At 43.3% G+C, this 24,703-nt stretch overlaps 1 protein-coding gene across 2 annotated transcripts in view; it reads left to right on the top strand.

The window, feature by feature from the left end:
* Positions 1–24,703, top strand: part of PALM2AKAP2 (PALM2 and AKAP2 fusion) — a 274,674-nt gene that overhangs the window by 48,410 nt on the left and 201,561 nt on the right. For both annotated transcript variants that reach the window (XM_055699085.1, XM_055699086.1), the window contains exon 3: positions 16,162–16,292. In XM_055699085.1, the coding sequence (XP_055555060.1) occupies positions 16,162–16,292 (131 nt within the window). The remainder of the gene's footprint in view (positions 1–16,161; positions 16,293–24,703) is intronic.

The raw sequence follows: 24,703 nt of genomic DNA, 5'->3' as shown, positions 1-24,703 counted from the left end.
TTAGGTTGCTTGTGCAGTAGTATGTGTGTGTGTGAACAGTGCATCCTGCGTGGGGAGACGGTGCGCAGAATATCTTCTCTACCACGCATGCACTTGAAGACTAGGCTTCAAGTTGTGCTACAGACAGAATCCTCTTTCTGCCTCTCCAAGCCCTTGCCATTATATTCTGCAAACTACTCCTCATTTTCTGGCCAATGATGCAGTTAAGACCAAGTAATTGATTGCAGTCTATACAAAGACTCCATCAGGTTCACCATAAATCTGTGGATGTCACACATTGTCTTTCTTTGGTGTTACAAGTCGATGATGTGATTGCATTTCTGTGGGGCAATAGGAACTGCCATTTCGTTCAGGCTGTCACTGAGTACAGGCAAGGGAGAAATTCTTCTCATGACAGTTGGTTGATGCAGCAGGGCAGTAAGATGCCTTTCCAGCGCCTTCATGAGGTTTGCTTTTTTTCATCTTGCTGCAGAGCTGAGGACTTCTTTTATCACATTAACTATTTCTAAGGTAACTGAATTGTGCTTTTTCATTAAATTCTTTAAGCAGAGCTTTTTGGAAAGCCAGTTCTGGCAATTTTGTACTTCATCTGATTTATGTGATAGAGCTACTGCTAAACCTAATTTTACCATCATCCACAGGGAAAAGTAAAACCTTCAGGGTGGTACAGTGGGGTCAGCCCCTCAGCTGGTGTAAACTGGTACTAACTTCAGCCCTGCTATGCTGATTGCAACTAGCAGAGATTCAGTTTTGCTGCATGGATTTCTTCAGTGACACACATGAAAATTAACTATTTCCCTTTATTATTTAGCTTACAGCCTGGAGCAAGAGCAGTAATCATACAGGAAGCTGAGGGGAGATCAGGGCACAGAAATTTAAAATGGTAGCTTTCTCAGCTAAAAGCACAGCCTCACTTAAGGTCTGTAGTGCTGGGTACAATGATGAGCATCAAGATATGAGAGGAGATTCTCTGCCTCTCCATTTAATGCCATCACCTGTCATCAGAGGAGAAATATGCTGCTTTTGCTTGAGTGATGGCTGCTCCTGGAGCTGCCTGTATCATCTCACCGTGCCACCAAACAACGGTCTGCTGGGAGACCTGGATGAGGTGATAGCAGAGGTCTGTCTGGGACTGCAGCACTCACCTTCATTGCTAGGCCCTTCCTAAAAAGAGGGAAGCCCCAGGCTTTAAAAATAAAAAATAAAAAAGGGCACTGGATGATGGTATTTCCCTTTCTTTGTGGAGACAGACCAACATTTTGTTTTCAGGCTTTGTTCAATGTTCTGGTTGCTTACTGGGTTGCTGAGCAAAATGGTGTTTGGCCTGCAAGGCTGCTTTGTTCGTTGGAAAAGCTGTGCATCCTCCCCACTCCTCCCCCAGACTCTCCCTCACCTCACCCTGTTGCTCTGAGCCTCTGCAAGCCAGGGGCTCCAAGTCTGTATGAATATAGTCCCCCAGTCTGCTATGTCTCCCCAGTCTGGCTCATACAGCCCAAAATAAGTGCATCCATTTTCCTTCAGAAGAGCTAGGTAGACTATGTTTCCTTTCCTGAATTATATGGATTTCCACTGAAGATACAAATCCAGGTCAAAAAGACGAGTCTTGCCTAGGAAGCCCATGTATTTACTGAAAATGCTGTGAGGATGTTGATGTCAGTGTTGAATGTAAGGACTTCATATCAGTGTTCATTAAAATATTCTGTGGAGAAAACTTTGAAAATAATATCTGGGTTAATCCTGTGTCTGCAGTGTCTGGGTTGATCCCACAGGTGTGACACGCAAACCCATTCATGCTAGGATTCAATGTGTTTGCTTAATTTTTGTGCCATGCCAGAGTAAATTTCTTTTTAGAATACACTGTGTAAAATAGCATGTTTGGTTACCTAATAAAGGTTCTGGAAGCTACAGGGTTCTGTTAATTTTAGACAATTTTATTCACATCAGATGACTATCAATAGGAATAGTTTATTGCAAATGTTTATGCTGGATTACCTACAGTTTTCAAATTGCTGATGCCAATTAGATGCCTGGCAAAATGACTTAACTCTGCTATCAGTTCATTCCTTTTTCCCTTGTTCCATATCTGGCTGAAAATAAGGGATTGGCAACTGCTGACCTGTTGTTTTAGGCAGAAGAACTCAGCAAGTTCTGGAGTTAGTAAATGTCAGCACTGAATATTGACGAACTTTGGCAACACTTTTTTGCAAAGGCTCATGAGAATGAGGCCAGTGGCTTTATGGCTGAGGACAGCAGGGCAAAACATGGCTCAGTTATTTATTAAATGTCTGTGCGAGTTTCTGAGTTAATCAAGTGTGAAACTCTGCAGTAAGAGAGTCTAGAGTAGTGCAGGCTCTAAAAGCTGCATTCCCTTGTTACTGACAATGAAAGCCATATCACCTCTTCTGTGAATCACTGAAAAGTAGGCACGCTGGTGGGCATGGAGCATCCGTGTGGTACTTCTGGGCCATCAGGGCACTCTGTTGAAGGCAGGAGGTGAATTTGTCTATGGTACAATCAGATGCTTCATTGGAAAGGTCTTTGGTGTTGGTAAAGGTATAAAGGTGCTTTGAAGACCCAGTTTTGGGGACTGAACATGCTGTTTTGCTCTAATAAGAGGCAATTTACAACAGCTCCCCTTAACTCCCACTTAACTTTAATCCTTAATACCAAAATAATCCTTCTTTCATGTAATACAAGATGTGTTTTGTTGTGTTTTTTAACATTAGATGGTTTAAATTTCATATTTTGGCAGTTCTTTGGCCATATGCCTAAAAAAAGGGCTTGCACATCCATGGGAACTGGAGGTGTTGCCAGCTTTTATAGTTTGAAATTGGAGAAGTGGGCAAAATTCACCTTATGTAAACACACTGTCTGCAGTATCCATCAACATGATGTGGTTCCTTGAGGAAAGCAATAATTGATTTTGGTTGGTTAGTGCCACTGGAGATAAAACCTAGAAGCAACAGCTGCTTTTAAGAACTTGTTAACAGGCAGGCCTGTTTTAATGGAGTTGTTTACTATGTCAAATAAACTCTAGGGTGGAAGTATTTCTTCCAAGATCTGGCTGCCTCTGTTGTTAGTTGAACAGAATTTCTATAATTGTTGACTGTAGCTCTGTTTGGTGGTGGTTGGTAATAAAATAAACAGCATAAAACCTCCTAATTGAATGAAAAATTATTTTTTTGCTGTTACTCTAACTGTTACAATAAATCCATTTACCACAGTTACTTCATTTCTGGAGTGGTATAAATATTAGGGACCTATTTCTGTTAACATCTGCTTCTTAAAGACTGCAGTTCATGAACACTTAATCTATAACATAATTACATCTTTACTCTGAAGGAAAAGGAAGGAAAAGAACGCCTTTGTATGTTACAGAGATATTGTTAGGATATGGTTTTAGCTGAAACTATTTTGTCTATAAATAATTTTTAATTTTATTACTCCACTGTTATATTGCTACCCTCAATTTATTCTGGCCTTAAAATAACTGATGTCAGAGAGTAAATAAAGGTATTTATCCATATATATACATATATATATGTGCAAAACAGTGCAGAAAAACAGAGATAACTTTTGCAAAGGAAGGAATCCTGTTAATCCTTTATGTTTACCTTTATGATTTTCAAGTAAATTAACGCTTGAACTAAATAGCGAGTCAGTCAAGCACACAAAAAATGTATGACGATGTCAAGGACAGTCTCCATTCTCTACCGGGTCAGTGCAATAAGCCCCCAAACCCCATTCTTATTAATAATCAAGCCCTCTTTCTAGTGATGTCTGCTATCATAGTCCCAGGCTAACCTTGGTTTTAATGTACTACTGGATCCCAGCACACCTTTGCAAGACTGGAAGACCACGCAATGTCCATCTCCCAACTACAGTTAATTATAGAATTATAGACCAGTTTGTGCTGGAAGGGTCCTTAAAGATCACCTAGTTTCAGCCCCACTGCCATGGGCAGGGACATCGTCCACTAGACCAGGTTGCTCAGAGCCCCATCCAGCCTGGCCTTGAACACTGCCAGGGATGGGGCATCCACAGCTCCTCTGGGCAACCTGTGCCAGTGCCTCACCAACCTCACGGTAAAGAACTTCTTCCCAATATCTAATTTAAATCTACTCTCTTTTACTTTAAAACCAGTACCCCTTATCCTGTCACTGCAAGCCCTTGTAAAAAATCCATCTCCAGCTTTCCTGTAGGTCCCCATTAGGTACTGCAGGGCTGCTATAAGGTCACCCTGGACCCTTCTCTTCACCAGGCTGAACACCAGCTCTTTCAGACTGTCTTCAGAGGAGAGGTGCTCCAGCCTCCTGATCATCTTTGTGGCCCTCCTCTGAACTCACTTCAAAAGGTATATGCCCTTCCTGTGTTGAGGGCTCCAGAGCTGAACACAGTACTGCTGGTGTGTACTCCACAAGAGTGGAGAAGAGAGGGAGAATCACCCCACTTCACCTGATGGCCACACTTCTTTGACACACCCCAGGAAGCACTTGGCTTTCTGGGTTGCAACAACATGTTGTTGAGCCATGATAAGCTTTTTTCCCACCAGCACATCTAAGACTTTCTCCTCAGGGCTGCTCCCAATCCATTCTCCACCCAGCGTGTATTGATACTGGGGGTTGCCCCATCCCATATGCAAGACCTTGCACTTGGTCTTGTTGAACTTCATGAGGTTCCCTCGGGCCCACCTCTCAAGCCTGCCAAGGTACCCCTGAAGGGCATCCCTTCCCTCCAGTGTGTCAACTACACCACACAGCCCAGTGTTGTCAGCAAACCTGCTGAGGGTGCAGTCTCCACATCACCAACAAAGATGTTGAAGAGCGCTGGTCCCGGTACAGACCCCTGGGGAATGCCACTTATCACCGACCTCCACTTGGATGTCGAGCCGTTGACCGCAACTCTTTTGAGAGCAACCATCGAGTCAATTCCTTGTCCACTGAGTGGTTCACCCATCACAGCCATGTCTCCCCAGTTCAGTGTGTCATGTGGGACAGCGTCAAGTGTTTTGCACAAGTCCAGGTAGGTTATATCATTTGCTCTTCCCTGATGTGTCAACACTGGAACGCCACTGTAGAAGGCCACCAAATTTGTTCAGGCATGACTTGCCCTTAGTGAAGCCATGTTGGCTGTCACCAATCACCTCCTTATTTTCCATGTGCCTTAGCAGAGTTTCCAGGAGGACTTGCTCCATGATCTTGCCGGGCAGCAAGCTGCCACTGACTGGCCTGTGGTTCCCCCGGTCTTCCTTCTTTCCGTTTTTAAAAAGCAGAGTTATATTCCCCCTTTGCCAGTCAGTGGGAACTTCACCAAACAGCCACGACTTCTCAGATCTGATGGATAGTGGCTTAGTCACTTCATCCATACAGTTCCTTCAGGACCTGCGGATGCATCTCATCAGGTCCTTCCTGGGACTTGTGCACCTTTAGGTTCCTCAGGTGGTCTCAGACCTCACCGTCTCCTATAGCAGGTGGTTCTTCCTTCTCCCAGTCCCTGCCTTTGCCTTCTGCAGCTTGGGTGGTGTGGCTGGAGCACTTGCCAGTGAAGACCAAGGCGAACAAGTCATTGGCACCTCAGCCTTCTCCATGTCCCTGGTGACCCGATCTCCCGTGCCCTTCGGCAGAGGGCCCACATTTTCCCTAGTCTTCCTGTTATCACTGACATACCTCTAGAAGCCTTTTTTGTTGCCCTTGATATCCCTGGCCAGATTCAATTCTGTCGAGGCTCTACCTTTCCCAACCCGATCCCTGACTACTCAGACACTTTCTCTCTATTCTTCCCAGGCTACCTGTCCTTGCTTCCACCCCCCGTAAGCTTCCTCTTTGTGTTTGACTTTGTCCAGGAGCTCCTTGTTCATCCATGCAGGCCTCCTGGTGGTTTTGCCCGACTTCCTCTTTGCTGGGGTGCACCGCTGCTGGGCTTGGAGGTGGTGATCCTTGAGTATTAACCAGCCTGCTTGGGCCCCCTCTTCCCTCCAGGGCTCTGTCCTATGGGCACTCTACCAAGCAGGTCCCTGAAGAGGCCAAAGTCTGCTCTCCTGAAGCCCAGGGTAATGAGCTTGCTCTGTTACTGCCCTAAGCATCCTGAACTCCACCATTTCATAGTCACTGCAGCCAAGGCTGCCCTTGAGCTTCACATTCCCCACCAGCCCCTCCTTGGTGGTGAGAACAAGGTCCAGCATGGCACCTGTCCTCGTTTGGTTCCTCTGTCACTTGGAAAAGGCAGTTGCTATCAACGCATTCCAGGGACTTCATGGATTACCTGTGCCGTGCCATTCTGTGCCTCCAAGAGATAGTGGGGTGGTTGAAGTGCCCCCTCAGGACCAGGGCTTGTGAACATAGGGCTTCTCTGCTCTGTCTATAGAGGGCTTCATCCACAGTTCTGGGGCATGGAGAGGTTAAGAGCTAGTTAGGAGAGATAGGAGGAATTTCAAAAATCCTTATACGTTCTGTTTTCAAGAAATCAGACAACAAAGTATACATCCCCAGTTAAAATCTTTTAGCCATAATAGAATAGTTACTCCGTGCCAGCTACACAAATTAACTACCTCAAAGAGATGAGAACTTTAATCCTTCAACTCATCATTCTTATCTGTTGTAAAGTCATTAGTACACAGCTGAATATATTGTAATTATTCTGGTATAATCCCTCTAAAAGAGGATTTTTATTTAGGAAAAAGTTATTGATATGTGAGTTGTACTTCAAACTGGAGTAGAGTTATCTGGGGATAACCATGTAGCTAAGCTTCCCCATGCAGTCAGGTCGTCCTTGCACAAGTCCGTTCATCAAAATTGGCACTCACGTTTCAATTAATGACAAGGTTCTTCAAGCAGGTCGCTGCCACTCCAGCGGCTTTTGTTTTAGCCAGACTTTCTCAAAGTAGCTTGAGGACGTTTACAGCTCACTTCAACCCCAGTCACCCCTAAATGGCATGTTATGGGCTCAAAAAATGTATTCACATGTCCTGAATTCAGCTTTTTAAAACTATGCATATAAGAACATTTAAGACAGAAAAGAAAGGAATGTTTGAAAACTAGATTTTGGGTTTGCCACTTTCAGCTAATGTGTGTATGTGGGAAAGAGTGATAAACTGAAGCTGAGGACTGAGTGAATATGGAGAGGAAATTATTCTTTCAAAAGGTAATAGTAAAAGAAACTGTAGCTGTGTAGTAATGAAGAAAACTTGCAAAGGCTATTTGTTTGGGAGGGAGAGGGTTGCTAGTTTTTTAAATCTGAGATGGTAAACTATTCCAAAAACAGTTGTTATTTCCCTCAAAACTATGCTTTAATTCCTTTGAAAATATGGAATAAGTACTTACAGGGAAAATGAAAGCATACTTAAATTTCTGGCTCATGGAGTTAAAAGTGTGATCAAACTCTTTTTGTATGTGTATCTGTATAAGAAGGTCTTATTCAGTTTTTCAGTCCAACCACTCTAAGTTCAGAAACTTCAGCTAGCTTGAATCTATTTCTTACTCCAGCTCCAAGATTCCCTGGGAAACAGAGACATTCCCATGGAGTCAAAATTTATGTGAGAGGACCTTGGAGGTCTCCTCATGCCCCCACCAACAGAAGCACATTCCTTCCATGCCCATCCTCATCCCCTTACATTTGTCCCAGATGGAGATGCCATAGCCCCCAGGGAAACCTGCTCCCAGGTCAGGACACCATCCTGAGGACCATGTGTGCCCTCATTGCAGCATCTCCTTTTGCAAGTTGTGTGTCCACACTGCTGCTGTGTCCCTGCTGGGACACACTGGGCCCCTTATCCCTCCCCTCACCCCTACAGCAGCCACTGGCAGTTGGTTATTTTTTATTCTTATTATGGCACTTAATGTTGCCACAAGCAAAATGCCAAATAATTGGACAGACCCACCATTATCATCCTGCCATGAAGAAGTCTGAAATCTTAAATAGACCTCCTAAAGAGAGATACTGAAAAATAAACCCCAAGTCTCCAGCTTAGGTATCAGTGTGATTATTTTCACCTGTTGATTCAAGCAGAACTTTCTGGTAGCCCAGATGTTTAGAAAATAGATGTAGAAATGAGCCTATGTTCAAGTTATCTTTCATCTTACTGGTTTTTGTCTCAATGTCATCTCAAATTTTAAAAAATACTAGGAAATCTTACCTTTTATCAGGCCATACCTATGATTCCCTTCAGTGAAACTACTCTGTACAGACCAGGGCTCTGTAGCTGACGAATGATCCCAGCAAGAGACACACAAACCTTGCGTCTTCTCTCATAGAGTCTTGACAATGTCTCTTGCTGTGGTGGGTTTCCTTGCAGCTGAAAGTGCCTGGGTTTTATTTCTTCTTTTTGTCTTTGTATGGAAACAACTGTCTGCTTGGTTGACAAAGTTAAATAAAATTTGGGACCTGAACAATTTAAAAGAAATGCACACAAAATATTTGCACTGGTGATCTTGTTAATGAATGGGAGGCTTACTCTGAAAACATAAAACAATCGGTGCTTTTCCCCACCAAAACATTCTTAATTGGGCCTCTATCTGTACAGCTGCAATTTCTGTTCCTGAGAGTTTTTAAACAGGCAAAGCATGAGACCTTCATGAAGGAGCTATATGTATCATCATCCTGATCCCTCAGATAGCTTGCCATGGACATGCTTTTCCTGTGCATCTGCAGCTCTGGTTGCACATGGCTTACACTGCAGCCATGCGCTCGCATTTCCTTGCCTTAACACAGGGTCACCAGGCTGACATCTAGCCCTTCCCAAGTGAATGTAACTCATGCCAGCCATCTCAGTCTTCCCTCACCTGTTTCTGCAGTCACATTGCACTGTTTAACATGTTCCTGTCCACTCTGTTGCTGTGCCAAACACGTGCTTTGAGAAAGAGCAGTGACTGAGTAAATACTCATGGGAGCTAAAAAGCTGTCAAATGTACCAGCTACGGGAAATAAACAAGAGGGAAAGGTTATCTCTGCAGTCTTTTGGCTGCCATAATTCCAGGTGGTGCTTACTATAATAGTGGCCATCGTTTCTTTTTATTTTCTTGTTTACTTACTTTATTTACTGTTTATTTACTCATCTCCCCACATACACCTACCTTGCACCCCTAGCGTGGTGAGTCACTGGTGCTGTAGAAAACGTCTGTCACTCCAGGAGCTACAGAGGAGACAGGCTCCTTGGGGACATGCAGGACACTAGTCCCTTGGATGAGCAGACTGCCGTGGAGGCACCAGGAAACTTTCAAGCAGCTCTGAAACAAGACCTGAGAACCAGTGATCCTGAGTTCAGGGGTCCCTGCAGTAAGGGTTTTATGAAAAGGGAGAAGTCAGGCAAGTGACACAGTGGCCTGTACTTGTGCGGCTGAGAAGAGACTTTGGAACAGATTGAGCCATCAGTGTCAAATGCCTGGTCACAGCAGGTTGTCTGTTACAGTGGGCAAACCTTAACATGCTTGAAAACAATTAGGTAATGTGTTTTAATGTTCTGCATGATGAATGGACATCAACTGACTGCTGGAAAAATTTTACGACTCTTGGTCTAAATGTTTGCTTCTTAAAAAAAAATTTAAGACATCACTTCCTTAAGATACTTTTAAGAAAAGGTTTGTTCATTTCTTGAAGAAGAAATTCTTTATCATTGAAGAATAATGATAAAAAACTTACAACTCTACAGGATAATACTTAATCTGCTTTATAAACATGCTATTCGGTCTTGGGCTGCCTAAGCTCCACCAGCTAACAAAGTTTTATTTTGTTGTATTATATTTGCTGTAAAGTTGTGATTGAAGTCAAGACTACAATCAAGCTGCAAGTTTTTCTAGCATGACTCAATTCCCTAATCTAGGCAATGCTTGAGTCTAATCCGTGTGCCATGCAGACATGCTCCTTCGGCTGGAACAAGTGTCTTAGGTGACTGGAAAGGCAACAGAAAGTTTTGCTGTTATGCAAAAGCTGATCATACCAGCAAGCTGAAAATGGGTGCTTGTTCTATTCCAGGGCTAGTCATGCCATAAAAGGCCACATCCATCTTGCAGCAAAGCAGAGTAAAATCTCATGTGTTTGCCAAGGGCCATGCCTGTTTTCCATTTCACAAGCAGACTTTCTCACACTGAAACCCCGCATAGGAAAACTGTGCATCAGTCTGGGTGAAGTCAGACCATTTCGTTCACCTACTAGAAAACAAAATACTACAGCATCACTCAGCAGTACACCTTGAGGAGCTGCTTGTTTTGAGATGGACCTGGTTGTCGTACTGCTTATGTCTACAGTCCTTCTCTGCATTTGCATATTTATTCATCTGTGGTTAAGGGAATCTAACATTAATGTGCCTGCTCACACACAACCATGCAAATTTTTTATTATTATTTCTTGGAAGGCAAGGGAAGGTCTGCTAGGAAAAGAACAAGTTTTCATACAGTCTTAGTACATGTCCCAGTAACCTCTTTGCTAACGCTGGCAATTGTGCTGCACACCACCAGGTCAGACCCACACCTGCTGGGCAACCTGCGCTAGCTGCGTCAGGGCCAGCTGGACAGCAGGGGAAGCTGTGTAAAAATATGGCACGCAAGAGATGCAATGTTCAGAGCAGCCACAGGACCAGGGTAGAAAGGAAAATAGAAGAATCCCAGACGCATTTTAGTGGTGGTTATTCATGCATTTGTGTTCCTTGAAAATTCAGTTTTATCAGCCCGGGCAGATGCTTGGGAGCATGCACAGGCAGAGCAGGCTGTGCTGCTCCAGGAAAACTTCCCTGTTGTAGCTAATCCACTGGCTGACAAAACTGCAGTCTGGGAGGGGGTGCCCCAGGTAGCTGCCGAACAGCAAAGCCAGGCCCATTGCTGCCTCCAGAGCTCAAGATCTGACTGGAAAACTCAGCCTTTTTGTACTAAGGGGGCTTTCTGAAATGCAAAGAGCAAATCTGTAATGCAGCCAGTTATGTTAGCATCCTAATGGGAGTGTTCAGGGCTAATATCCGACTCCCACACTGTGAGGTGAAGGAAGAGGTTTATTGTACTCCTTTAGTAGTGCATGGCTGGTTATATTCAGATTTCAGAATATGAGAAAACAACCTCCAGCATTCACCTCTTTTCCAGGACAGAAATACTGAATGTATGTAGGGAGAAAATAATTTCATAACTCTAACTAATTCCAGCCCTAAATCATTAATGTCTGGTGGTCTTCAAGCCTCAAAACCCAAAGACTTTTGGCAAAATTTCAAGTTGGCAACGATTTCAGTAAAAGTGCCTTTGATGTAGCACTACTAATTTCAGTAGAATTATACCAGAGATCATTATTGTTTATTTCACATGGTACAGAAAAGCATCATTACCCTGAATAGTCCATATCCAGTAGTGTTTCTCAATTTAGTGGAGGAGGCTGCCTTGGGTCAACTTTTGAATTTTCTCCTCAAGATTATCAGCTTTCTTGAAAATTACTCAGCAGCCAGAGTGGTGCTGCACTTCAGTAAGCACTGCTCTCAAGAAGAGATGCTGATTGCTACTCTAGCCACTTGCAAATAAAAAAAAAAAATTAAAAAACCTACCAAAACCCCAAACAAAACAAAAAAACCCAACAAACCCAAAACCAAACTGTTTGAAGAAACTACCTCAAAAGGCAGCAGCACAGCAAGAACTGGCTGTTTTGTTGTCATGGAGTCAAATGGCAAGTCCGGCAAATGCATCTAGGCTTCAGGTTAAGAAACTGCCACACTGCACGTGGAACTAGGAATGTGTTATTCTTTATAAGCAATGTTTATGGAAGTAGGTCCGAAATCAGCAAGACTGATGGTTGGCATTAATCACCTTTCACAGGCAGGGAATCCAGAGGTGGCATGTAATGGGCATAACTTGCTATAATAAAATATCTCCTGATACTTAAACTTTTGATGCAACATTAAAGCAAAATGCAGCATTGAAAATAAAATACTCTCTTTTCAATGCAGCATCAATTCTATTATGTGCATTTGAGAGGCTATGCTTTATTTCCTTGCTAGCACTAAATATAAACAACTTAAAGCCCTTGGGCTTTACTGTCCCGAAGAATGAAACTGGAATAGATAGCACATAAGGGAGCTGTGCACCACATTTATGGCCATCACTGTCTACTGCATTCAAAACATTTGGTATTATTTCTTTCTGTCCTGTCCAACATCTACGCACTTACTTCTGTCCTCACCATGATCTGTTCACAGACTTGTGACCTGGTTCTTTTTTTCTTTTTTGCATGGTACAGAAGTCACTCTGTTTTCCTACGCTTTGACAAAATAAATATGGAACTGCCACTTACCTCTGCAATCTCACTTGTGTGCAGAGAAACCAAACCACCTGACAGCACTGGTGACACAGAGCATTGCAAGCCCAGTGCCCTTCCACTTCAGCAAGAGAGCCATTTTAATGACATGATCTAATTTCTGCTGAAGGATTTAGCCCTGAAGAATTTGTACTCTTGCATCAAATGAAGGCATACTTATACCAAACTGTACATATCATAAGCTGTTGTACCACTGAAGTGGTACCTTCTGAAAATACAGCATATTCACATTGCAGTGCAAATACCTATACTTCTACAATGGTATATCTGACCACTCTAGGACCCCTATATCATTTTGAAATTTACTAATCATGCAGCACAGCTCTGGTCCATAAAGAAGTAGAGAGTTAAAGCTCATAACAGACAATGAAGGAGGAGCAATGCTGAAATACTAGCTTGTGGCCATTTTAATCAGACTGTTAAGTAAAGCAAATGCACAACATTGTTAAGAGGCAATTCATGCAGCTGTTTTTGGCTTCCATCCTCATGCAAGCATTCTCCTTTTAGCAGATGTGAGAAACACCTCCTGTTCTTCCCGGGATAAAATTTTGCAAGACTTCTTTAAGAAACATAACCTAAATTTTGTAGCTGCGGCAGACAGATGGCAGCAAACTGTCTTTTGTTTCCAACGCACATCTGGCTCTAGTTTGCATCTGGCTGGACTGCCTTGATGCTGGCTGCCTCACTAGACTGCCTCGTATCCAGAAGCTGTGCCCAAGTACCCAGTGCAGCTCTACCACCACCTCCCTATTGCACCCTGCATGTGCCAAAGCCTTCCCCCCAGCTTTCTGATGAAAATGCCATGGGAAAGGTTTGCTCAAAGCAACTGAGAGATTATTTTACCCCTGCCCACTATCTTAGCACTATGCTAGCTATCTGGCAAGAGAGAAAATGTTTCCTGGACAGCAAGATGGTTGCACACAGTCCCCCGACATGTGCCTGCCCGTTTGCTTATTGTATTTGCAGTGGTTGTATAAATATACGTAACCTAAATAGCTTGGCAAATAGACCCTCTGTATTTTAAAAAAATGTTTCTTATAAATGTTTCCATTTCTCAGTCTCTTCTTGTTGGGATTCCTCAGTGCAGTATTTAACAAAAGCCTTAATTTTCATCTTAAAAAGGAGAGCCAGAAAGATCAAAGCTACCAGCTTTCCTGTTTTAGATAAAATATGCTGACATTTCACCCAAGAGGGGGGATTTTTAGTAGATCATAGCATTCTTGTTTCTGAATATGTCTTTTAAAAATTCCCATTGATTCTTTCCAGTTTCAAATTCATGCTATTAATAGATCAAAAAAAAAACAAAAGAGGCTTCTGGGAGAAAGAAGTCATGTGATTTTGTAGTTTAATGTTTCACATAAACAATGACCAAAACAAAAGCTGCACAAAATATCTTCTTTTTCACGTACAGCAATTGTATTGAAGAGACTGGCTTCTCCCCATCTCAGCATCAGGATGGAGATTCTCTAAAAGCACATTGAAAAAAGCCTGAATTTTATCTGTCTTCCTGAAGCAAATGAGGAGTGACTGTTAAATGAATGTCTCCAGCACTGTCCAAGCAAAACTTTGCCAAAGGCTTTATTAGAACTGCTGGAGCCATACCTAAAACAAGTTTAAAACAAAGAAGGCTGCCTTCATCTTTAGAGTTTGGTCTTTAGAAACTTGGGTGGTGGGTGGGTGCATCCAGAATGAGTATCACTTGGGATTTCACATTTGAGACCACAGCTGAGTATGACATGTAGCAGCATAGTTCCTCATGCAACTGGCCACATTTCTTTTTAAAGACAGCAATTTTCTAAAGAGCAATCAGCCTTCACAGCAACTTTGCACTGGGTCTAGCCCAACAGGTACAAACTGAGTTGTGCTACTGAGACCTCCTAAATGCCAAAGCACATGTTACATATGTAGCATCTCAGGACCTGTAAATCCATCTTTGACTGTCTCATCTTTGACTGTCTTACTTTGTTGCTGGGGGCATGTGATGAGCTGGGACTCCTCTGCTGAGGGGACATTTCAATAGCACATTGGGCCTGAATGAGCTGATGAAACTCCTGGGCAGTAATCAGCTGGATTGAACAGGAAAGCAAAGGTCCCACAGAGAAGTCTCACTACCAGTCCACAAAGTGCAACAGAAACCACTAGTAGATGGCAGTGGCAGAAAAAGGAGCAGTGAACTACAGAAACTGTGGCTGAAGGTAGCCATCCTTAATGTTTTGTGAACTAATACCTTGGAGGCTATGAACAAACCAGTCAGGTGAAGTACATCTTGAGTATTAGAAGGTTCGGCTGTTGATCATGACTGCATGGTACAAGAGCACAAGAACTTTTCTGTCAAGCAGAAATCCTAATTCATATAGAAATCACTTGAAACCCACTAGAAGCCTGCTGGTGCACAACACAGTTAAAGACAGTGAAAGATGGAGTCATTTATGAAGCCTAATTCACTTGCGTGTTTTGTATTGCTTTCTGTCTGCTGCCTTATTAAAATCTAACTGCCTGATGTCAAATAGGCTGTAGATTGACAAGAATAGTTTGTGCATAGATACTAAGTCTATATATACACTCAAAAACTAACAAGTAAGCCTTGTCATTCATGTCAAAAATCTTTCTATTTTGGGCTGGGTTTGAAGCCTGCTTTTGGTGGTGAATGTTTTTCCTTTATACATAGTTTGCACAAGTCAGGTTCCATTCCAGCAACAAATAAGGCATTGAAAAGACTGATACTGCACGTCTGGGCAGCCTCTAAAACCCAGTGTCTTTGAACTGATGGTTTCCTTATTAGCTCCTCTTTGCTGGAGGGTATACATGTTCTCACAGCTGGTTCCCTGAACTAGCATTGCCAATCACTTTGCAAATTCAAAACCAAGGCTCCCCTTTTCTGGTCAATGCAAGGGACTATTTTGGTAGGTCGTTCCTCAGCTGTTTTTTCCACCAAGTCCATATCCCTCTTGCCAAAGGGCAAAGTCCTGTGTGGCTTTGGGCTCCTGATCCTCTCAATAGTTGCTTGTCCTGTCTGCCAACTGATCTGTGGCATCCCTCTGGCAGAATTTGGGCCAAAGATGCACAGGCTGATGTGCTATTTAAAGGATTGTTTGCAACCAGTGCTTGTCCACTGGTGAACTGCCCTGGGTGAGCTGCAGCTGGATTAGACAGTGGCCAGGTGAGGTTGTAGCCAAGTTTTTTGGTACAGAAAGCACAGTAAAACTCCCAGAAATAATTCTGCTGGATGTAGGCTATTTCTGCTTTCTGTGACAGTGTTTCTGTGCCCTGGGATACCCATGGTTTCTGGAAGACTTTGTTTTAATTTGTATCTGGCTAAGAGGTGATGTGTATGCCATTATGAATGTATACGTGTGCATGCTCTCTTTATGCCTGTAAGTGTATGAAGATATTTGTGATATAAATCAAAATAACATCTTTCATTAATATAATAGAAGACTGATTTTATCCTTCATGAAACACATTACATTTAGAGCATGCAGCATTTTGATTCTGAAGCTTTAAGAAGTTTATGATTTTATCCTTCCAGCACATGACTTATAATTCACAAGAGATCCACACTTCCATTCAAAGATTTCAGTTCTTGCAGGACTGGCTAATTTGTGTGATTTAAACTCTTCTTTTTATTAGGAATTAAAAATTACTTCGTATGAAGACATTGATGATGGATAAAGTATATACTGTAAAACTGACACTCCTAAGTCTGAAAGACCTGACATCTGGACAAACAGCTGATGGATTAGCTGAAATCAAGTGTCTAAAGAAGTAATTAGAAATTCAGTGGGGACAATCTAATATTCAGAAGTGGAGGCAGCTCGTTCTCAGTCTTCAGATGGTATTTATTCAGCCTGTTCCTAAGGTTTCGGGTTTTTTACCTTACAGTCAAAAGCTCTTCGGGAAAAATGGCTGCTACAGGGAATTCCTGCTGGCTCCGCGGAAGAGGAAGAAGCCAGAAAGAGGCAGTCAGAAGAGGATGAGTTGAAGGTGAAAAAGCTGGAAGAAAACATACACAGGTAGGGACAGTTTCTCTTTGCTTTGCCTAAGAACAGTCCCTCCAATTAAGGCTAGAGACCTTTCTCACCCCATCTCTGGCAGCAGCTGACAGCAGCTGTCCAGGGAACAGTTTAAGAGGCAGGCATACATACGGCCAAGCATGCTCAGAATTTGTCTCCCAGATGGGATGGTTTGCAAGGTAAAGTCATCATGGTATCTTTGTGTTTAATTGACTTTAATGGATTTATCTCATGAAGGAGCTAAAGGGGGAATGAGTTCACGCTTCAGATGCACATGTATGGCTTGATCAACACTTGAGAGATTCTCCATTGCTTTACACCTCCCACAGCTAAAAGGAGTTCAAAGAAGGGCAGCACTCTTTTGCACTCACTTTTTACTGGTGCAGATTACTTTTCAAAATGCAACAGCAGATGCCACCAGCAGATCAAAAATTTACTGCTTTCAGAATCAAGGTTTGGGTGTTAGAACTTTTTCCTTTTATCAGTTTCCTATTCTAGTCTGAGTTGACATTTGTCCTCTTTTTTTGTGTTTTCCTCTGATTTGAAACAAACAATATGCTTAAAAACTCATAGGACCATGTTGAACTTTTTTCCCACCAGCACATCTAAGACTTTCTCCTCAGGGCTGCTCCCAATCCATTCTCCACCCAGCGTGTATTGATACTGGGGGTTGCCCCATCCCATATGCAAGACCTTGCACTTGGTCTTGTTGAACTTCATGAGGTTCCCTCGGGCCCACCTCTCAAGCCTGCCAAGGTACCCCTGAAGGGCATCCCTTCCCTCCAGTGTGTCAACTACACCACACAGCCCAGTGTTGTCAGCAAACCTGCTGAGGGTGCAGTCTCCACATCACCAACAAAGATGTTGAAGAGCGCTGGTCCCGGTACAGACCCCTGGGGAATGCCACTTATCACCGACCTCCACTTGGATGTCGAGCCGTTGACCGCAACTCTTTTGAGAGCAACCATCGAGTCAATTCCTTGTCCACTGAGTGGTTCACCCATCACAGCCATGTCTCCCCAGTTCAGTGTGTCATGTGGGACAGCGTCAAGTGTTTTGCACAAGTCCAGGTAGGTTATATCATTTGCTCTTCCCTGATGTGTCAACACTGGAACGCCACTGTAGAAGGCCACCAAATTTGTTCAGGCATGACTTGCCCTTAGTGAAGCCATGTTGGCTGTCACCAATCACCTCCTTATTTTCCATGTGCCTTAGCAGAGTTTCCAGGAGGACTTGCTCCATGATCTTGCCGGGCAGCAAGCTGCCACTGACTGGCCTGTGGTTCCCCCGGTCTTCCTTCTTTCCGTTTTTAAAAAGCAGAGTTATATTCCCCCTTTGCCAGTCAGTGGGAACTTCACCAAACAGCCACGACTTCTCAGATCTGATGGATAGTGGCTTAGTCACTTCATCCATACAGTTCCTTCAGGACCTGCGGATGCATCTCATCAGGTCCTTCTTGGGACTTGTGCACCTTTAGCTTCCTCAGGTGGTCTCAGACCTCACCGTCTCCTATAGCAGGTGGTTCTTCCTTCTCCCAGTCCCTGCCTTTGCCTTCTGCAGCTTGGGTGGTGTGGCTGGAGCACTTGCCAGTGAAGACCAAGGCGAACAAGTCATTGGCACCTCAGCCTTCTCCATGTCCCTGGTGACCCGATCTCCCGTGCCCTTCAGCAGAGGGCCCACATTTTCCCTAGTCTTCCTGTTATCACTGACATACCTCTAGAAGCCTTTTTTGTTGCCCTTGATATCCCTGGCCAGATTCAATTCTGTCGAGGCTCTACCTTTCCCAACCCGATCCCTGACTACTCAGACACTTTCTCTCTATTCTTCCCAGGCTACCTGTCCTTGCTTCCACCCCCCGTAAGCTTCCTCTTTGTGTTTGACTTTGTCCAGGAGCTCCTTGTTCATCCATGCAGGCCTCCTGGTGGTTTTGCCCGACTTCCTCTTTGCTGGGGTGCACCGCTGCTGGGCTTGGAGGTGGTGATCCTTGAGTATTAACCAGCCTGCTTGGGCCCCCTCTTCCCTCCAGGGCTCTGTCCTATGGGCACTCTACCAAGCAGGTCCCTGAAGAGGCCAAAGTCTGCTCTCCTGAAGCCCAGGGTAATGAGCTTGCTCTGTTACTGCCCTAAGCATCCTGAACTCCACCATTTCATAGTCACTGCAGCCAAGGCTGCCCTTGAGCTTCACATTCCCCACCAGCCCCTCCTTGGTGGTGAGAACAAGGTCCAGCATGGCACCTGTCCTCGTTTGGTTCCTCTGTCACTTGGAAAAGGCAGTTACTATCAACGCATTCCAGGGACTTCATGGATTACCTGTGCCGTGCCATTCTGTGCCTCCAAGAGATAGTGGGGTGGTTGAAGTGCCCCCTCAGGACCAGGGCTTGTGAACATAGGGCTTCTCTGGTCTGTCTATAGAGGGCTTCATCTGCTCCATTTTTCTGGTCAGGTGGCCTTTAGCATTCCCCCACTATAATGTCATCTCTTCCTGCCGTCCCTTTAATCCTGACCCTTAAGATCTCCCTCAGGTCCTCACCTCATCCATCCCTAGATGGAGCTCTATGCACTCCAGCTGGTTGCTGACATAAAGGGTGACACCCCTTCCTCTTTTCAGCTGCTTATCTTTCCTAAAGACCTTGTATCCTTCAGTTCCAGCGCTGCAGTCATGAAATTCATCTCACCACATCCCTGTGATGCCAGTCAGATCATAGCCCTGAAAGGAAGCACACATCTCTAATTCTTGTTGTTTATTTCCCATGCTATGTGTGTTTGCATAGAGGCATTTAAATTGGGCCCCCAATGAATCTACTCACTGGCTGGAGCAGCTGGAATTCCTTTGTGCTGCTTTTTAGGTGCCCACTGCCCTGTGGTTCCTCTCCAGGCTCTCGGCATCTCTTGTGAAGGACTTCTGTGGCACACATGCTGCATTTGTCCCTGTTAGGAAGATGCAGTGTTTTATATTTGCTCTAAAAGCCGGCTGAAGCTTAATTGTGAAGGCCAATTTCCAACCTCTGCTGGCAGCCAGCACCCATGTCCCTGCTGTAACAAGAGGGAATGTGCAGTCATCCACTTCTTCTGGCAGCAGGGCATTCCATCATCATCGCAGAGAGCACCATTTCTTCTGATCACACAGAAGCACTTGGGAAGGTCCCTTTCTCGCATTTACTTCTGTATTTACTGCATGAAGAGCCATAGCACAAGAGAAGCATCCATCTTTATTTGCAGGCCAGTTGTAAACAGTAGGTCTGACAAGCTGAGTGAACTGTAACACAGAACAGAAAACTGAAGGAGGTAGTGTTTGAAACCATACTAACATTCATAAATGAAGAAGGGGCTCATGCAGGTCTGTGATGTCCAGAGGCGGCAAATAGACTCAAGAGAAATAGCAGGGCTAGCTATAGGTTTGTAGATGGTCTTAATGGCCTTGCACATAACACAAATGCTTCAGCTGAGAATTGCTTTTTCTAGTTCAGTTTTAAGTGACTTTCCCACTAAAAACAGATGTTTTGCAAGAGGTACACATGCTTGTTGTGTTTACTCTTAAGCTAGTGTAACCAGTTCTCCTTTGTGTGGGAGGTGTTTAATTTGAACTGGAGCAGCAAAAATGCATGAGTGCGCAGACTGCTGTTTATTTATTAGACTTCCATGTTATCATGATACAAGAAATCACATACTTCAACTTGTAGCTTGCGAGGATATGTGCATATGAGTAAGCTTAGACATAAGTAAGTGTAATGATTTAATGAGCTTCCTCATCCGCAATATCATTTGGAAGAAGGATGCCTACGTTAGTCAGCATTTCTGCACACTTCATGCCAAGCCACTGGAAAAATATCTGCATCACAAAACTAGAAATAAAACAGAACAAAGAATGTAATACAAATAATCAAATGCTGTCATTATGCTGATAATTACCAACAGGAGGACAGAGAAGTACAAGCTGCACATACAAGTTAAAAAAACATGGAATGCGGGATTGAGACAAGATGCAGGCATATGAACAGTGTAACAGTGGGTTACAGATAGAATAATCATTTTATCATTGGAAATAATTTAATATTTCTAGAGATTTTGAAATGTATGAACACTAGAAATAGTCTTTGTAGCTAAGCATGTAAAGTAAAAATAGAAGAATAAGCAGATTTGAAAGAAGTTTGGTCCTGTAATCCTGGCATTCCTGCTTGCTTAACTTGGGTCTTAAGAATAAGATTTATCCTGCCCCATGTAAAAAACTCGGTATTGTGTCTTGCATTTCTTTAAAAAAAATTGACTTAACAAGAAGATTGGAGCCCTTATTCAACAATCATTAAGTGGGTTGGAAATCTGTCAGTAGTGGGAAGGATGAAAAGGCACTGCTGTATTATTAAATGTTTGAAATCCGACTGCAAGACTGATGGTACCATTGTATCAATGGCAGAGTGAAGCCAAGCATGGATTTAAGATATCTTTCACCACAAACTGTCCTTAGACATAGGAAGCTTTAAAGCTAGTTAGCTTTTCATGTTCTAAAGATCTTGGGTCAGTGTCAGAGGAAAGAAGCCATTCCTGAGTTTCTTTCTCATTGTCATACAGAGAGAAAGTGATCGCCTGTTTTCTGCAGCTGTCTTACATTTGGGGTAAATGAGACCAAAGGAGTAAAAAATGAATGAAAAACATTTCCTTTCCCTTAAACTTACGCTCCAAATCACAGAAACATGTTTTTGGGGATAGCATTGATTCAGATGCCCAGTGAACTTCCATAGACGAATTTCTGGTAGTGTGATGTAGGTGAAACGAGCACTGGAATGTATTGCATGCCTCCCATGGTTATTTTTATCACATGACAGTCTAATATTTTGCAGCAGTGAATGGAAAATTGGCATTCGACATCTGGGTATTAACAGGCAGCATTCATAGAGCAGAGCAGCCCACCCAAAGCCTTGCTGTTCCTTCACAGCATTTGAAAGGCTCCCAAAATTAGTTTGTTTTACTAGATGACATTATAGTACGTGCTGGAAGCCTGTGTTTACTACAAAAGGTGAAGAGTTTTTGTGCTCTAAAGTTTTCATGTAGCATGCCAACATGAAATACTCCGTGACAACATATATCCCTCCCTGGTGCCTGACAGTGGCATGAGATACCAGGACTGGAATTGTGCTCCTGGCAAAAAGAAATCTACAGAACTAAATGCTCTGTAAAGTGGGATATGCCTTTAGTAATTGACAGTGCATCTGTTGACGTTGGTTGAGGAGGTGCCCATCAACTTTGAGGAGAGACAAATCATGGCTTTAGCAGAGTAGCCTTTTGGGAGATGTGAACCAGGCAGACAGTTTAGAGCAGTGGATTCTGGATCCCCGAAGAGCACAGCCAAGAGACACTTGCAGCATTTGGCACTTTGGCAGCTCTTGGGGGCAAGGCAGTGAAGGATGGCTGTGAAGGTGTACGTGTTTACTGTACCTGTTCTTTACTCTGGGCTACTCAGCTGTCAGCCCATCCAGCTTCTGACATTTGCAAAAGCCTTTTGAGGTTGTAGAGTGCTTCACCCTCATGCATATTGGTGGTGAGCCACAGCTGCGTCACTTCTAGAAGGCTTTTCCATGGTGGTCCAGCATGGAGGTGCAGGGGCAGGTCTGTTTTTTGGACCTTAGGTCATAAGTTCTTTCCTGAGATGAGCACGTCTTTGCTAATTGCTGTTGCCTTGATGTGGGCAGGTGGTAGATACGTGTCAAAACTCACTCCCTCCCAGTAGCTCCCATCTCAAAGTGCTGCTGTTCTTCCAAAACCTTGGAAAGTATTTTAAAGAAGTGTTGAACTCAAAAATGTTTGTGAGAGAGACTGCAGGACAAGCACAAACTCCATCCAAGGAAAGTACTTAGCCTGATGGACCAAAAGAGATGCCAAACGTAAGCTTACAGAAGAGAGATGACCAAGGATGGAGGAAGAGGGATGACACCACTTCTCCCAAGCACAAGGTGCCTTGGTTGTGTTCGACCTATATCTACTTACCAGCTATTAGACAGAAGTCCTAATCTAGGTAGAAACAGCTCCAAAGCTGGCAGAATTTCCTCTTTTTCCAGTACTGCAATTGAATCTTTCCAGGTAAATGCTCAGATCTGAGTATTGTCAGAGAGACTAGGCTAGGCCCTGAGAAGAAAACTGTTACCAGGCTGATCTGATATGCAGAAAATAAAACCTTATTAATACACTATCTTATTAATAGGCCTTGAGTGCTTCATGGATCTGTGATGTTAGATGGGGTCTACACTAAAATTTCTTCTCATTACAGAGTCCAGCAAACACAGACTTGTGGTTCAGCTGAGCTTGCAATGGCTGCTGCACCGTCACCATTTTCTCTCCTCCCAGTGTCCATTCTTTCATTTCTTTCTAATGCCAAGGTTTATTTCCTGCTTCTTCTTCCCAGGATAAAAACTTGGTATGTCTGAGACTGGGAATTTTGGCTATAATTCAGTCTCTTTTGGGACTGTCACTGATGCTCTTTGCATGACAGAGAAGGAAAGAACACGAAAGACAGATGTGAGTGCACTCCTTTAAAAGAAGGATCACCTGATGTCAGAAACACAGATGCTCAGACCTCCTCTAGAGAAGACAGTGCAAGCCCAGACCAGAGGTGCCATAAACCTCTCCACAGCAAGGTCCCATCCATTTTTCTTCAGTTGTGGCCTCCAGAGAGACATGAACAGTTGCTGAAGCATATGCTAGTGGAGAGAACAGTGTGTCTTCAAAGTGCATGGTCCACATGAGCATGAACATTTGGCAACGTTGATGTCAGCTGGAGAAAATTATCAGGAACAGTGTTTGTTCAGCATTTTTGGTTTTACCTAATTGCCAGATGAAGGTGTAGACAAGGCCTCCGTCTGCCTCCACACACCCTATACAACCAGTTGCATTGGGTGAGCTCCCTAAGAGTGAAACAGCAAAAATAAATCCTCATAGCTAGGCAATCTCTCCAAATTCTGCTCATCTTATGAGGGAAAGGTCAAGCTTTCTGCACAGGAGCAGCTGTTCATTCTCAAGCCCTCTGTCAGGTTCTCCACTAAGATTGATCAATAGCAAATCTCATCTGCTGAAGGTCCACAGATCTCAGTTTTGGCATCCTGTAAGGACTGTCATTTACAGAACAGCACATCCTTTACCCCCCATAAAGCTTTTGCTGGGGTGCATTTCATATGTGATACATTTCTTAGCAAAACAAAGACCAAAACAAAACCAGGCAAAAAGCCTTAACAACAGGAAATCTCATATTTCCAAAGGAACCCACTCTGCGGTATGATTAAAGGATTCCTCAGGATACGCAGGATGATCTCAGAAAAGCAGTGAGTTAAAAGTTGCTGGGTGGTAATGGGTTTGAGGTTTTTACATATGTTATAATATATTCAGATGTAACACTTTAAAAGAAAAAAAAAAAAACACCTAAAAATAGTAACACAGCTTACTACCTCAGTTCTGAAACTCAAGTCAAAATAGCAGGATGACAGTACTTTGAAGTTGCCTAAATGTTAGTATTCTGGGTTTGGGAGTAGGAATCTCAGGATCTTCCGCTACTCCTAGACCTTGCTAGCTGTAATTATTTAATGATGCCTATGCATCTTACAAAGCGAGCAAAAAGATTGACTGTTCAATTTGAGCACATTCTCCCTCCACTCCAGCTATGTCTGCTCTCCTCAACTATCTGTACCATGGACCTTGGTAAAGAAACTTTTTTTGCCTAATTTAGGAGCAAGATATTAGAAGAAATTCCAAAGCCCCATCTCTACATATCAGGGAATTTCCACATCAAGTGCTTCTGACACTTCATCCATGTCAGTGTGCTATAGATTTAGTGACATGGTCCTCAAGAAGGAATGGAAATGTAGGCTTAAATTCAACGTGGGCAGAAGCAGTTTTTTAAGGACACTTTATTTAGGCAAGCTAGCACATTGTAAAGTAACATCCATTTCTAAATAGATTAATACCTTTAACACAGTAGATCACGTGCTACAGCCCCTTGTGAAAGGGGCAGTTGCTACCTCTGGGCCAGGTTCAGCAAGAAAAATACAATTCCAATAACTGCAGCCTTTCACTAAAATGGACATTCTGCACCAGGCTGGGTTTCTGTTGCTACACTAGGTGAGCCACAATGACAGATTACCAAGAGCAAGATTTCAGATTCTCCTTGGCTTTAACATTTCAAAGCTAAAATATTCACATGACTATCCGTGTGATTCCATTTGCAAGACAGGGAAATCACTTCATAACACATGTATTTATCATTTGTGTTGAATCACTACACTTCCTCTGTATACAAAGCTATCTAAGATCATCACACTTTTAAGCCTAGTAGAACTGACAGGGATTTCCTGAAGCACTAAACTGTGGTATAGCATAAAGAGCAGAACTCGTTGACTTCATTACATCTGAATTAAATCTTAATAATGGGCC

The sequence above is a fragment of the Falco cherrug genome, chromosome Z (genome assembly GCF_023634085.1).
Source record: "Falco cherrug isolate bFalChe1 chromosome Z, bFalChe1.pri, whole genome shotgun sequence".
NCBI lineage: Eukaryota > Metazoa > Chordata > Aves > Falconiformes > Falconidae > Falco > Falco cherrug.
This window is presented reverse-complemented; position numbering and strand designations above follow the sequence as displayed.